The sequence below is a fragment of the Polypterus senegalus genome, chromosome 15 (assembly GCF_016835505.1).
Source record: "Polypterus senegalus isolate Bchr_013 chromosome 15, ASM1683550v1, whole genome shotgun sequence".
NCBI lineage: Eukaryota > Metazoa > Chordata > Cladistia > Polypteriformes > Polypteridae > Polypterus > Polypterus senegalus.
In genome coordinates, this window is record NC_053168.1 from 118,865,500 (window position 1) to 118,879,330 (window position 13,831).

General features: G+C 34.3%; 1 protein-coding gene across 1 annotated transcript in view; it reads left to right on the plus strand.

The window, feature by feature from the left end:
* Window positions 1–13,831, plus strand: part of LOC120515647 (NIPA-like protein 2) — a 63,270-nt gene that overhangs the window by 36,224 nt on the left and 13,215 nt on the right. Inside the window, exons 4-6 of the mRNA XM_039736862.1 lie at window positions 7,010–7,069; window positions 8,637–8,758; window positions 13,375–13,471. Of these exons, the coding sequence (XP_039592796.1) occupies window positions 7,010–7,069; window positions 8,637–8,758; window positions 13,375–13,471 (279 nt within the window). The remainder of the gene's footprint in view (window positions 1–7,009; window positions 7,070–8,636; window positions 8,759–13,374; window positions 13,472–13,831) is intronic.

The window sequence follows — 13,831 nt, forward strand, 5'->3', positions numbered from 1 at the left end:
GAGGGGTTTGGTCGGGTGCCAGAAGTAGGTTGAGATTTAAGTGGTCTTCCCTTCTGAAGGTCTGTGAAAGAGGGAGACGAGGCATTAATGTGATTCATCAACCCCTGCCTCTGTAGCTTACATTCAGCTAAGCTCGTAGACTGCCTCATATGCGCACGTGTGTGACTACTGGCTCACTTATCAACAAAAACAGTTTGGCAGGATAATATACTACTGGTCAAACGTTTTAGAACACATCAGTTTTTCTTTAAATTTTATTAGTTGAAATGCAATACATGACCTAAAATAGTGAAAAGGTAAACTGGCAGATATTTAAAGTTTAGGTTAGCAAAAACTTGAAAAAAAGGAGATTTCAGAGTATTACAAATGAGCCTTCTTCGGGGAACAACTAATAGGTTATAACCTACAGATGTTTTGTAGCAATTAAAGTAAATGAAGTCAGGGAAGTTAAAGCAAACAATTTCAATAGGTGTCCTAATTTCTGGTTACTTAAAAACCCTCAGTCTGCCTTAAAGCAGAGTTGGAACAGACTGTGTTACTACACCCTCTGAGTACTACTTAGACCATATTACACTGTAGAAAGTTGTAAATTCCAGTGATAATTAACAAATGAAATGAGACAGAGCATTATTTACCTTTAGAAGTGTAACCTTTAATTTAGAGAAATTGCAAAAAAAAAAAATGAATGTTGGTGAGTACAGTAATGTCCTACACAATCCAAAGGCAATTGGAAATTGTAAGAAACTCTGATAGGAAGAGATCTGGTGGACCCAAAGTCACAACCCGATCAGAAGACAAGTTTCTGAGGGTCACCAGCTTACACAATGGGCGCCTCACAGCACAACAGCTTCAAGCACAGCTTAACAGTGCAGGTCAAAAAAAGCAAGTATCAGTTGCTAATGTGAAGAGGAGACTTTGTGCTGCAGGTTTGACAGGGTGAGTAGCAGTAAGAAAGCCATTCCTTAAAGGACAAAATAGACCTTGAAATACCAACTGTGGACTGCTGCAGACTGTGGAAGAAAGTCTTGGGGACCAATGAATCAGAATTTGAAATCTTTGGTTCATCGTGCAGGGTGTTTGTACGCTGTCGAGATGGTGAAAGGATGGCTCCTCAGTGTTTGACACCAACTTTCAAACATGGAGGAGGAAGTGTGGTGGTCTGGGATTCTTTTGCTGGAGGCAAAGTTAGTGACTTGAACAGAGTGACTGGCATTCTGAATCAAAAGGGTTATCACAGTTTGGCTGTTATATCAGAAAAACAAATTTGAAAATAATTTTGTACACTTAATGATGCCTTGACTTATTTTTTTTATTTGCCTTAGTTTTTTTGTTCTACGCCTTGATTTCGTGAAACCTGAAGACTATATGTATGTATGGCCCTCTAGTTGGTTTTTAAACATGATTATATTAAAGTAAGAACTTTTGTCGTTGATCTGCAAAACAGTCAGCAATGTAATGCAGAGAAGCAGAGTTCTGGGGAAAGGATACAAGACTAACTCAAAGATGCTGAACATACCTTGGAACTCTGTCTCTATCTAGATCAGGTGCCTTCTCTACACACATACAATAGCAGCACTCATTAAAGAGTCGGTTGTGACACCAGTTGTCAATTGAACACTAAGCAGTGTGTGTGGTGCAAATCTAACATTGTTGTGGAGGTGGAAGTATCATTTTATGGGGGTGCTTTTCAACAGCCAGGGCTGGCAATTTGATCAGGATTGAGGTGATGATGGACTCGGCACAGTACAGACAGGTTCTGAAGTCACAGCCCCCTGCTGTTAGGGAGTTTAAAACAGGAGAAACTTTGTCTTTCATCAGGACAATTACTCAAAAGTTGCTGACATTTTCAGTTTTTGGACTTTAAAGTTTTGTTATTTTTTTTTTGTGTTTCCTTCTTTAATGTGTCATATTAAAAAACAATTCCAGGTTATCGTAATTATGTCAGGAATGGTTGAAAGCTGAATACTTTTTCAAGGCATTGTGTGTGTGTGTGTGTGTGTGTGTGTGTGTAACTGTAACTGCACACACAATATATTTGTAAAAATATTTCTGTGTGCGTATATAACACATAACATTCTCGCTTTGAGATCATGTACAACATCACATTCCTTCTCCCTGTCCCCCATTCATTTTCTGAAATATTAATTTAGACATCCCTTTCTCATTATTTCCTAAGATCATTGAGAGTAAGTGCCTTGAAATGTTTTGATCCACTATGGAGTTGCTGCCTATTTCACCATTGATACATGAATGCTTCTTTTGAAATCAATGTTGCAAGTCATTATCTGATTACTTATTTTGTTTGCATTCACTTAATATAGTGTGTTTTATTTTTTTCAACTCTAAATATTGTAAAGGGAGTGTACATTGTTGTTAAGATGAGCTGAAATATACCGATTCTTCTAATTATTTTTAAAACTTGCAATGCCTCAACTTGTTAATGGGCCAAATGATGTCCATTTGAATGGCTGTAATTTTACTTCAGGGAAACTGGCATCCATTTTACTTTTGCAAATCTGCTTAGTACATTACCTGCACAGCACTGTATGTTATAGTCAAAGTCTTGTGAACACTCCTCGTCTACATTTTACTATTTAAACACCCCTTTTTGAGTAACTGTTTGCCTAGCCAGTCGCAGCAGTATGTTTAGACAGTACTCGTACGATAGAAGTAATCCTGGAACAGGAACCTCCTAGGTTTTTCCTGTATGTCTATTTTGCCACTCCTAGCAAATCATTCAGTGGTCTCTTTGGTTGGACACTGTTAATGAAAAAGGCCAGCTCAAGCTGACACAACCTGTACAGAATAACAGACATGCAACAATTAGTTGGCTAATTGCAGAGTTATTATAATTGCCTTAAGATGCACCAGAAGACCAGCTTAATGTATCTCATAATGGATGAGCCTGAAACAGTAGTTAATCTGCTGACTATAATGAGACAGCATGCAGTCTGTACTGATTTTTAAAAACACAAACAACACTGAAGAATTGGAAAAATGGCTAAATGACAACTTGCACATATAAAATCCATATCACTGACCCAAAAGTCGTCTTTGATGTGACACATGTGTTAAACCTCAAAAGTGATGAATATGATGAACAGATTCTGTTTTAGTTCCCTTTTAAGTGGGCCAATGTTTTGTATGTCAACTTTTTTTTTTTTTGTTTGAAAGCGAAATTAAAACCCAAGTGTGATTCACTCCCTACATACAGAATGTTATAAATATTATATCCTATAGCATATTCAAGGGCTGTCTATGCAAATAGTCATATACGAAGGGGATAAGCTTTTAGGGACGGTAAGATTTTTTGTGCCCATGATGTTGACTGGTTTATGGACAACATAAAAAGGCCATTTGCAGCAGTGTCCAGTATTCCTAAGGTAATCGGGGCAACTGGCTGTACTATTGCAGTAAGACCGCCTATTGAGAGTGAGACTGCTTTTGTTAGCTGTAAGCAGCGACATCCCATTAATGCACGGGTTCTGGACCCAGTTTACACAAAATTCAAGTTGGGGTTAGTCTGGGGTGACACTGCACTTGTATTTAAACATGTTTTAGGGTTTTTCACTTGTTTTCAGTAAAAAAGTAAGTATAAATTGTCAAAACAAGTCTTAACATTAAATTGCAATAAAAATCAAGGTGTTATTGACAGAACTTATCTTAATGCTTTAAATGTAGTAAAACATTATGAAAACACTTGCTGAATATTGTTAAGCAAATTAAAGAGCGAACCTTAAGGAAATTGAAAAGATTACTAGTTAGTGTTGATGCCTGTTGGACCAAAGTCATTGGTTCATATCTGTATGTACAGTAACTGTTATCTGTGTAGAGTTTGCACATTTTCTGTGTGTGTGCACCCATTAGACTTGTTTATGTATATACTGTACTAAATTAAGGGGTGGTTGACTCCCACATTCTGTTGTTGTTTCTTTTATAACATTTTATTTTGACATGCGGTGATTTATTGTGGATTTAAGGTAAGAAAACTTTCTTGGATAAGGTGCCAGTCTATTAACATGGTGAAAAGGTATTGTTAGACAGTCCTCCAACTCCTAGCAGAGGCATGTCGAGTGAGCAGGAGAAAGGTGCTTTGGTAACATTTTATGATTTTTATTTATTTATAAGTTGGAGGCGTCCAGAGCAGACTATAATGGACAACCTTTGTGAAAGTTTGATTTAGTTTAAATGTAGTATGTTGTGTTTCTCTATTCATCTGTATTTGTTGTATGTTTGATAGATGTTTGTATTACCTTCCTATATCAGAATTGTTCAGCTTCATGCATTAATATGATCGTAAACGTGTATGCAGACTTCTTTCACATATTATTTGCTGTGTGTCAATTACTGTACTATGGAAAGTTCAGGTACTGAAAATTCAGTAAGTAGAAGTGACAATGAATTTGAAAGCCTGTAAATGAATCCCCTTCCACCCAAACTATGATATTGCACGGTGTCACTATACTGTTCTGTCTGGTAAATCCGGAGCTCTTTAACACACACACACACACACACACGCGCACACACACAGAGCCTGTGAGCAATTTACCAGTCTTTGAAACACTGAATTCTAGCATGCGTCTATGCTACCTATCTGAGCAGTGTTGAGAGGATTTGCTCCAGACACTTGTGTGCACATTAGCATGGACAAAGTTTAGAGTTCTGAATCAACAAGTTTGCATGGATGATTGAAAATCATCTTGTTTTGTGGTCATAAAGTTTCAAAAGTGTAATTTTGTGATGCTGTAATGCAGTTTAGACATTTGCATTGATGAAGGTGAGGAAAGTGAAGGCCTTGTCAAACTGAGATGACAAAGCGCTTTGTGGGATGGTTTTTTTAATTGTGTACTATATGTTTCTGTGTTTTGCAACAGGGACGGATGGATAATTGTGTAGGTGAGATGTGCCTCTTGCACTGCACATTAGACCAAACACCGATATGCGGCCAATTTTGAGTGACTGGAACCTTGAACTGCAGCACCCCTAACTTACAGGGCATAACACTCCAAACTTTTAATTGGTAATAATGTTAGGGTGACTGAAAAATCATCTTGTTTTGCATTTCTAAAGTTTGAAGAGTGTTTTATTTTCTGATGTTCTAAATGTTGTATGTGACACTTAACATCCACTGTTTAACATTGTTTTTGTGCTTATTTTGGTGAAATTGTACATTTTGTTGAACTCCTACTGTTTACACAGCATATTCTGCCAAGTCGTTTTTAAAATGCTGTTTTGTCTTCTACATGTACAGTAGTACTGGACACTTGAGGACTGCTTTTAACTGATAAAATAAGAGAAGCTGCCATGCTAAATCCATCCATCCATTATCCAACCTGCTATACCCTAACTACAGGGTCACGGGGGTCTGCTGGAGCCAAACGCAACCAACACAGGGCGCAAGGCTGGAGACAAACCCCTTTATGCCACCTTACTAAGACTCCCTAATAACATTTTTTTAAAACATTACACTTATTCTTTTATCAATTATGTGTTTTTTGGGTACAGATATAAGCAGGCAGTTCTTTCATTCATATTTTAAGAATCATTCTTATTACAGAAAAAGGTTAAAAAAATATATATATCAATATAACCTGAAACGTCTGTTACAGATTTGTCTTTTCATTGTATAAACCCACTGGCCTAGTGCTTGTTTTAATACTTTCACACATTTACTATATTGATCATCCTGTAATGTAAATTACCCTATATGTGGTAATACTTATTATGAAAGTTTATAAAGTTGCTGTTAATTGATCTTGTGAGTTAAATCTGTTTTTTGATATTTAAGAAAGGTACATTCTGTACAAAGATGTGAAAAAGATACAAAAACTTCATGTAGAATATTCCCGTTAGTTTAAAGTGTAAGGAAAACGTAACAACATACTAAAATGCACAAATGTGATTTTTGCCTAAATCTTATGGATATTTAATTTTAATAGGAAACTGAATCTGCTCTAAATCAAGTTTTTTTTTTTTGTTTTTTTTTTTATTTTGTTTTTTTAATTACCTGGTTTTATAAAATACATTTTATTTCTGTAAGTTGCCTGTGGCCATTTCTAACAGGATATTTTTTTGGATTATTTGATTATGCACTTTAACCGTCCTGACTCTTTTTTTATTGCATTTTAACATCATCTTGCCTCGGTGTTTGTTTACCCATCTGAAGTTAAAATCCAATAAAGAGGAACAATTTATCGTTCTATGTGAGTTATTGGTTTTATGTATTTGGTTGTCATGGTTACCTCCACTAGTCCTTACGCTCTTGTGAAGTTCCATGAATATGATCCCATTTACATTCTTTTCAGATTTTTAACCAGTCTCTTTCATAACCAATATATGTTTGATCCTGTACTGTTGACATGTTTCTTGGCTTACATATTAACTGTATATTGGCAAAGCATGCCATTGGTATTCATTAAGAATGATAAACTTACCATTTCTGCAGACATCTTCCTGTTTGATGCACATTTGAGCAGTAAAACGTGGCTCAGTTTTTTTCATTTTTTAAAAGTTAATTATTCTTTCATGTTAGGAAGAAGGATTGCATTGTTCCCAAGTCTGACTTGTGCAGTTTTGTTAATTCAAACTTGTGTGCTGAAGTGCATGTTATGAGTTTAAGTTGGTCGAGTAGCCTCTCTTCTCTGATTTCTTTGTTAGATAATAATTACAGTGTGCAGTGTTATTAATTGATCCGTTCTCTGAACACTGTTTTTTCAGTTCAGGTTATAAAAGCTTATATGGGCAACAATCTATAAAAAGGCAGGGAAAACAGCCCTCTGAATTACCAAAGCACAATAATACACACATCCATATTTAAATCAAGACAATTCAGAGTTACTTAGTTTTTGGACTGATAAAGGAAACCTGAGTCAGTGGCATGAGCCCACATGAAACTATGAAGAACACTCAATTGTGCTAACTTATTAAAAATAATAAAATGTAGATCATATTCAACTTAATTTTTCTTTAGTTAATAACTTTGCTTGTGATTTTTTTTCCCCTTTCATAGCAAGTGCAATTATTTCTGTGGTTTTTCTAAGAGAGACCTTACGAGCATCTGATATACTAGGTAAGTACTACTGACAACACAGACTTGACACACATTGTTGAGTACTCTCCATGAAACTAAATGTATTTTTTTTTAATTATTATGCAATTGCAGCGGCTGAAATTAATTTTTTTTTCTTTATGCTATTGCAGAGGCTAATAATGTAGAATAAAATGGTTAACCATATTGCCTTCATTGCATTTTCTAACCTAAAAACATTTTTCACTTCAACCATTTTAGCTCAATATTTAACTAATTGCAGAAGGATAGCCACTGGTATGTCTAATTCTATTTTAGTTTGTTGAGTTGTATGAACATCAGTATATTAGATTTGTCATGTCCGCTTTAGGTCCAGAGTTTGTTGCACAGTAGTCTAGCTGTTTGCTTGTATGCCGTTGGAAAAATTCAGTACCTGTAAACATCTAATGTGCTGCCTTGTTTCAATGTTTGCAGTGGTTTGCTTTATAATTATAACATTTTTTTACATTTCTGCCTGCTTATTATGTCCAAAGTATGGCCATTCTCAAATATTTTTTCACAAAGAAAAGTAAGTGGTCATTCTGAAAGACTAAAACATAAAAATGTTTCAATGTTATTAACAGTAACAGTGATAATTCTCTCAAAAACACTCATGTTGTAAGCCTGCAACTTTCAGTGTAGAGACCCATGAAAATACATCAAAATATATATATATATATATATATATATATATATATATATATGTATATATATATATATATATGTATATATATGTGTGTGTGTGTGTGTGTTTCATTCATTTTCACTCAAAAGAGAGAAAAGCCTTAAAAATAGCTAACTCCTAAAAATGAAAAACTCAAGTGAGTATTCAGATATACAGTATACCGCCCAGCACTAAAGGTCTGAACTACTCCAAGTAACACACTAGATGATACTTTTACGATTACTGCAGGGGAATTCTTTTAATGGCCATGAAATTGCCCTTTTTATTATTATTATATTTATTATTATTAAGGAACACTGAAATTGTGTAAGCATGGTGCTTACTTAAATCAACTCAATCAATAATAATATAATTATTTTAATAATAATAAGTAGCCTATCATCGAGTAGGCATTGAACATTATGCAGTGAATTGCATCTCATTATGAAGCCAAATTTGAAACCTACAGAGTCGAACTTAAATTGCATACAACAGTAAGTTGAGACTTGAATCAGAAGACTGACTGCTTTGTGATCTATTATGACAGCTAACACCACCAATGTATCATAGGTAACAGTTACACAGAATAAGGAAATTAATTTCAATTTAATTATGGGTCTTTATGAATGTAAAATGGGAAGTCCTTGGATATCTAAAGTATGAACTTTGGACTGATGTTGAGGCTTTTTTGTCTGTAATTATATTGTGAAACAACATAACTTTCTCAAACGTAATGCATCTGGTACAGAGATGCAGCAGTTTAGAGCCTGTCCTTGCATCAGCTGGGAAACAGCCCATGATGTACAGTAAAATTGTGTTTTGCCTTTCAGTTTGCTTTATTTTTTTTAATTAAGTAACATTGCAATTCTTTTTAGATCTGGCATGACAGTTTTTATTTTTTTACAGGTGGCGCTCTTGCAATTTCAGGAACATACCTTTTGGTCACCTTTGCACCTAATGTTTCTCAACAAATAACTGCTTATAAAGTTCAAAGATACTGTGTTAGCTGGCAGTTCTTAATTTATCTGGTAAGTGTGAACCTTATCTATCACTCAAGACCCTGTTTCAAATGAACAGCCTGCTTGCCTGTGTTGTTTTAATTTGGATCCTAGGCATTCAGTTCTTAAAAATCTGTGATATCAGCCAATGCATGAGGCTTTTCTGTAGTAAGAAATAAGTATAAGGAAAGTACATAGAGCTGCAAATGCTATTTTCTTTTATGCCTTCTGTGGCTTAAAACAGATAAATTCAAAGCTGAGTTTATTTTCTTAACTGATTATATACATTTTTGATTCCATACAAATACAAGCAGCAGCTGCTGCACAGATGTATCTTGAATCTGTACACTTGAAAAATCTTGTATGTGCTCACTTGAGAACTGGAGAGGTGAAACTATAATGTTATTGATCAGATTTAATTGGCCGGGGCACCAGTCTTCAAAAAAGCAATTTGTTTTAGCAAAAAGCCAATACAGTTTCCTGGAAGAATATAAGCAACAGCTTTGGTCTTTCGTCAAGCCTTTTGTGAGGCATGTCAGACTGACTGGGTTTAAAAAAAAAAGTTTGTTTAAATTGCAGTGAGATATTGATTTTGCTTGAACAGCTCTGATGAAAAGTAATACTGAGAACAAATAGAGGATTGTGCTTCATGGAAAACAATGTATTAGTGCAAGAGAAAAATCCTTTAATAGGAGCATTATTTAAGTTGTGATGGTATGTGCCGAGTATTTTATCAAATTATATCCTATGAATAGGTCTTTGCTATATGTAGATAGAAATTGCCTTGATTTTTGTTTATTTTAAATATTGCATATATTAAGTGCTAAATTAAAAGTGACAGTTTTGTTGTTTGCAAAGAATTTTTGAGTAAGTGCAATTTCAGGTAAATTGATTCATTTTCTTATGCAAAAGGGAAGAGCAACATTGTGACATTTAAAGATGTATGTGTTCCCTTTGTGAGTCATCCCATTGATACTGGCCAGTGCCCATAACCAGCCAGTATACACAGACAATTAAAACTTACATGAAATGCTGGATGACATTCATTGTTCAATGTAAGTGAAAGAAGATTCTGCTTTATTGTGAATTCTCCGCTGGAGTTTTAGTCTCCATACTGTAAAAAAAAAAAAGACATAGCAGCACGAGAAGAGAAGAGAAGAGCTACTAGATGGTGAAATGACTGAATAAGTTTCATTTTGTAAGCAAAGGTAAGTAGACATTGAGAAATAACACGATACAACATTTATGATTATGAAGCTATTTGTGGTGATCAGATCAAGAAAACTAAATATTTTATAACTTTAAGCTTTGCCTGAACGTGCAAAACACTACTCTGTATATTTATTGTTCATATATAAATTAAACTGTGTCAGTTTTCTTTAAAATGAAAATAAAAATAAGACAAACCAAATTAACCTGGGAGATGCGCGTTTTTAATATATTCTGTTCCTTTTGACAAGCTATTCGCTAAAAGATGTTCTGATTTATTTCACCATATAAGCCCCCGGAGGAACAAAATTGTGGTAAAATGTCTTTAATGTTATATAGCAGGTCTGGCTGCCCTTGAATCATTACTACCAGATACACTCCCTTTAAGATGTATTTAACCCTTGGAGGTTTTTGCATTTTATTCTTATATGACTTTGACTCACACTGGATATCATTTGACTTTTTTTGACAGTGAGCAGCAGAAAGAATGCTTACTGTCAGCAAAGAAATGACTGCAAAGTGGTGTCAATTAATTCAAAATATAAAACACAAAATAATTGATTGCATAAGTATTCATTCCTTTCAAGTCAGTATTTAGTAGATGTCCCTTTGGTAGCTATGACATCCTTGAGTCTCTGTGAACAGGTCCCTGTCACATTTCTACATCTGGACACTGCTTGTGATCTGTCAGGTGGCATGGGATTGTGAGTGAACAATATTTTTCAAATCCAACCACAAATTCCCAATTGGGCTTTGACTAAGTTACCCCCATGTCACTAATTTATGTTGTTTTAAAGCCATTGTATTTATGATTGTGGTCTTTGTCTTTCTAGAAGACAAATCTTATTCCAAGGCACAGGTTTCTTGCAGAGTACATCAGGTTTTTCTCCAGGATTTTTCTGCATTATGCCTTCCAGGGCCTACTGCATGATGCTGCCACCACCCTAGTCTACATTGGGGAATTGTATGTTTTAGGTAATACATGTATCCATTTTAAATAATGTGCGGTGTTAAACATGACATTTCATGCTGATGGCCAGAAAGCTCAATTTTGGTCTTATCAGTCAATATAACATCTTTCCAATTGAATTTTCAGAGTGTTCCATGTCTGGCAAACTCGAACCGAGATGATGCTTTTTTTTTTTTTCTCTTTGCCACTTTTCCCTAAAGCTGCATTTGGTGGTGCACCTGGGCAACAATTGTTGTATATACAGTCTGTCCAGTTTCAACAAGCCAGTGTTTTAATTCCTCATCATAGATGAGTTGTTTGCCTCTGTCACTAGACTTCACTATTAAAGAGTCTCTTCTGTTGATCAGTGTTAAAAAGCTAAATGAGATCAAATGATATTCAGTCGATTATAACAACAAACTCTGAAAAGGGGTGAATACTGTTTATGGGCACTGTGAGCACACAGATAGAAATGTTTCTGCTGTTCAGTTTAACCCTGCAAAGCTAAGAGTGTAAGGTGTGCGAGATTAACAGCTATGTGACAATCATTTGCGACACTAATATGCGTACTCAAGACATTTGCAGTGGCGTTTGTGAAGATATTTGTGAACTATACCGTTTGAGCTTGTACTAGTTGGAGAGAATGTTCTGTTAATGCAGTTTTTTTGTTTTTTTTGCCAAGAGAAACATTCAGACTGATGTTAGGTGCAAGTTCTGCTTTCTTGGAGACCATAAGTTTTTTGCTTAAAAGTATATAGTCTGCTCACTCTAGGTACCTCCATGCTCACGGTGGGATTGACCAAAACATCAGACATGGAATAGCCAATCTATGTCTGAATAGTGAATTATTGATTTTCTGTCCATAACAAACATGATGATTGAATAGAAATTTCACCATATGTGCACTTGGCACTTGAGTGCCTTGAATCAAAGGTCAGTCACCTTCTTGAAAGTCATTCCAGTTGATTGATGCAGCAAGCTTTGTTGAGCTGTCAGCTTATTGCTTCATTATACAATTTGTGCAATTACAAAATCATAATATGTGGTATATATAATCGCTAAAATGTAGAAACTACAATATTTATTTTGAATCTTAGTAAAGTACAAGGACAGTTAATAAAATACTTTAAAAATTAAAGAAAAGATCAATCCCTGCTTATCTGTAATTTCTGTACTATAGGTTTTTCAATATTTTAGACACATGGGCCATTGCCAAATTATATCTGAGAGTTATGAGTTGTTTTATCCACAGTCATTTACTGTAAATGGAAATACAATTTTTGATATGCTGCTGTGCACCGATGGTTCAGTAAAATGCCATTCAAACTAATGGCTTATAAATCAGATGATTGTGAATAATGTGACAAAATTATAGCATTTAATATTAGTATTGTTTAGTGCAAATTAGAGTCCTGTAACTTTCATATTATTTGAATATGTTCTATTAAATTTGAAAAGAACATAAAGCATTAAAAAGCCTAATGTCAAAGCACGTGGATACAATAATACAGTGGCAAAGCATGTAAGCAAAATGAGCAGTAAGACATGTAATTAATCATATTTGTCACTTGTATGAACTCCTTTTCAGAGGACTGAATCAATAAAGTTTCAGTTCATAATTCATGGGTCAAATCAGTTTTTGCTGTCATTTCAAATAGAAAACAATTTTTTAAAATATCTTATAGTAGATCATAGCCACTGTAACTGCACTAGAGCACAAAACTCTGTGTTAGGAAAAAATGGTTATATACAATTTCTACTTTGTGTATACCTTTACTATTTAGGAGAACGTGTTGGTGTTTCACATGGCTTAAAGAAATTCATAACACGTCCCTATTCTGGGAAAGGACAAAGAAAACTGAATTGATAAAGAGGTGAATTCATGAATGTTAATGAATAAGCAGGGGTTTCTTGTAATTCCATTACACTGTAAAATAAAATTCATTTTGTTTATACTTTATCATGTATAACATTTTTACTTGTGATAAAATGTCTCTTTTTATCCAGGATATTTAAGTTAAATTGAAGTCTAGAAACAAATTTCAGCAAAACATATTAAAATGTGCTTCATTCTTTAACAGTGCATTTTCCTCTCATTGATCTCTCTTGTGAGATTTTGTTCATTATTCTATCTTGTAATATATTTTCCTTTATTTAGTTTGGCCTGTTTCATTTGATGCAAGCACAAGTAAACATTCTGACCATACAGTGTACAGAAATAAGTCCAATAGATTTGTTGACTTCCTAATGCTGTTTTATTTGATTCCAAGAAATTTTTATTACATGGTATTGTTTCCTCTTGCCTTGGTGAGAAATCATGTTAATGTAACGTTATACAGAATGTTAATTAGGTACTTGTATGCACTTATCTATTCTGTAAATAGGAATGTCATAAACAATTTACATATAAATTTGACACTAAAAAGTAGTTACAGTTGTTTGTTTACCCATCTGAAGGTACCTTAATGTTCTGCTTCTTTTTATACAGATCATAGAAATAATTGTATTTTGCATTCTAATGTACCTGTACAAGAAGAAGAATGTGAAGCACATTGTAGTCGTTCTACTGATTGTTGCATTGCTTGGTAAGATAATAAAGCCTTTTTTTCCCTGTGATGTATGCAATAAAAACTGTTCCAATGCTACTTCGGTGTATAGGTAATTAGGTATTATTATAAAATTAAATAAAAATATGTAAGGTTCTTTATCAACTATTATTAGTAATTTGAATCATAACTTGCTAGGAAAGAAAATGTAACTTCTTATATTAGATGTGTCAGTTGTTCTCTCCTGTTTATTGTGTACTGATAATACATTTTCATCTTCATGAATTCTGTGGGGATTTTTTTTTCTTTCATTTTCTTTCATCATGCTGTTGACTTCTAGTGCAATTCATACTACAATAATGACAAAATTTTGTTATGGAAAGATATTCTTTGATAATA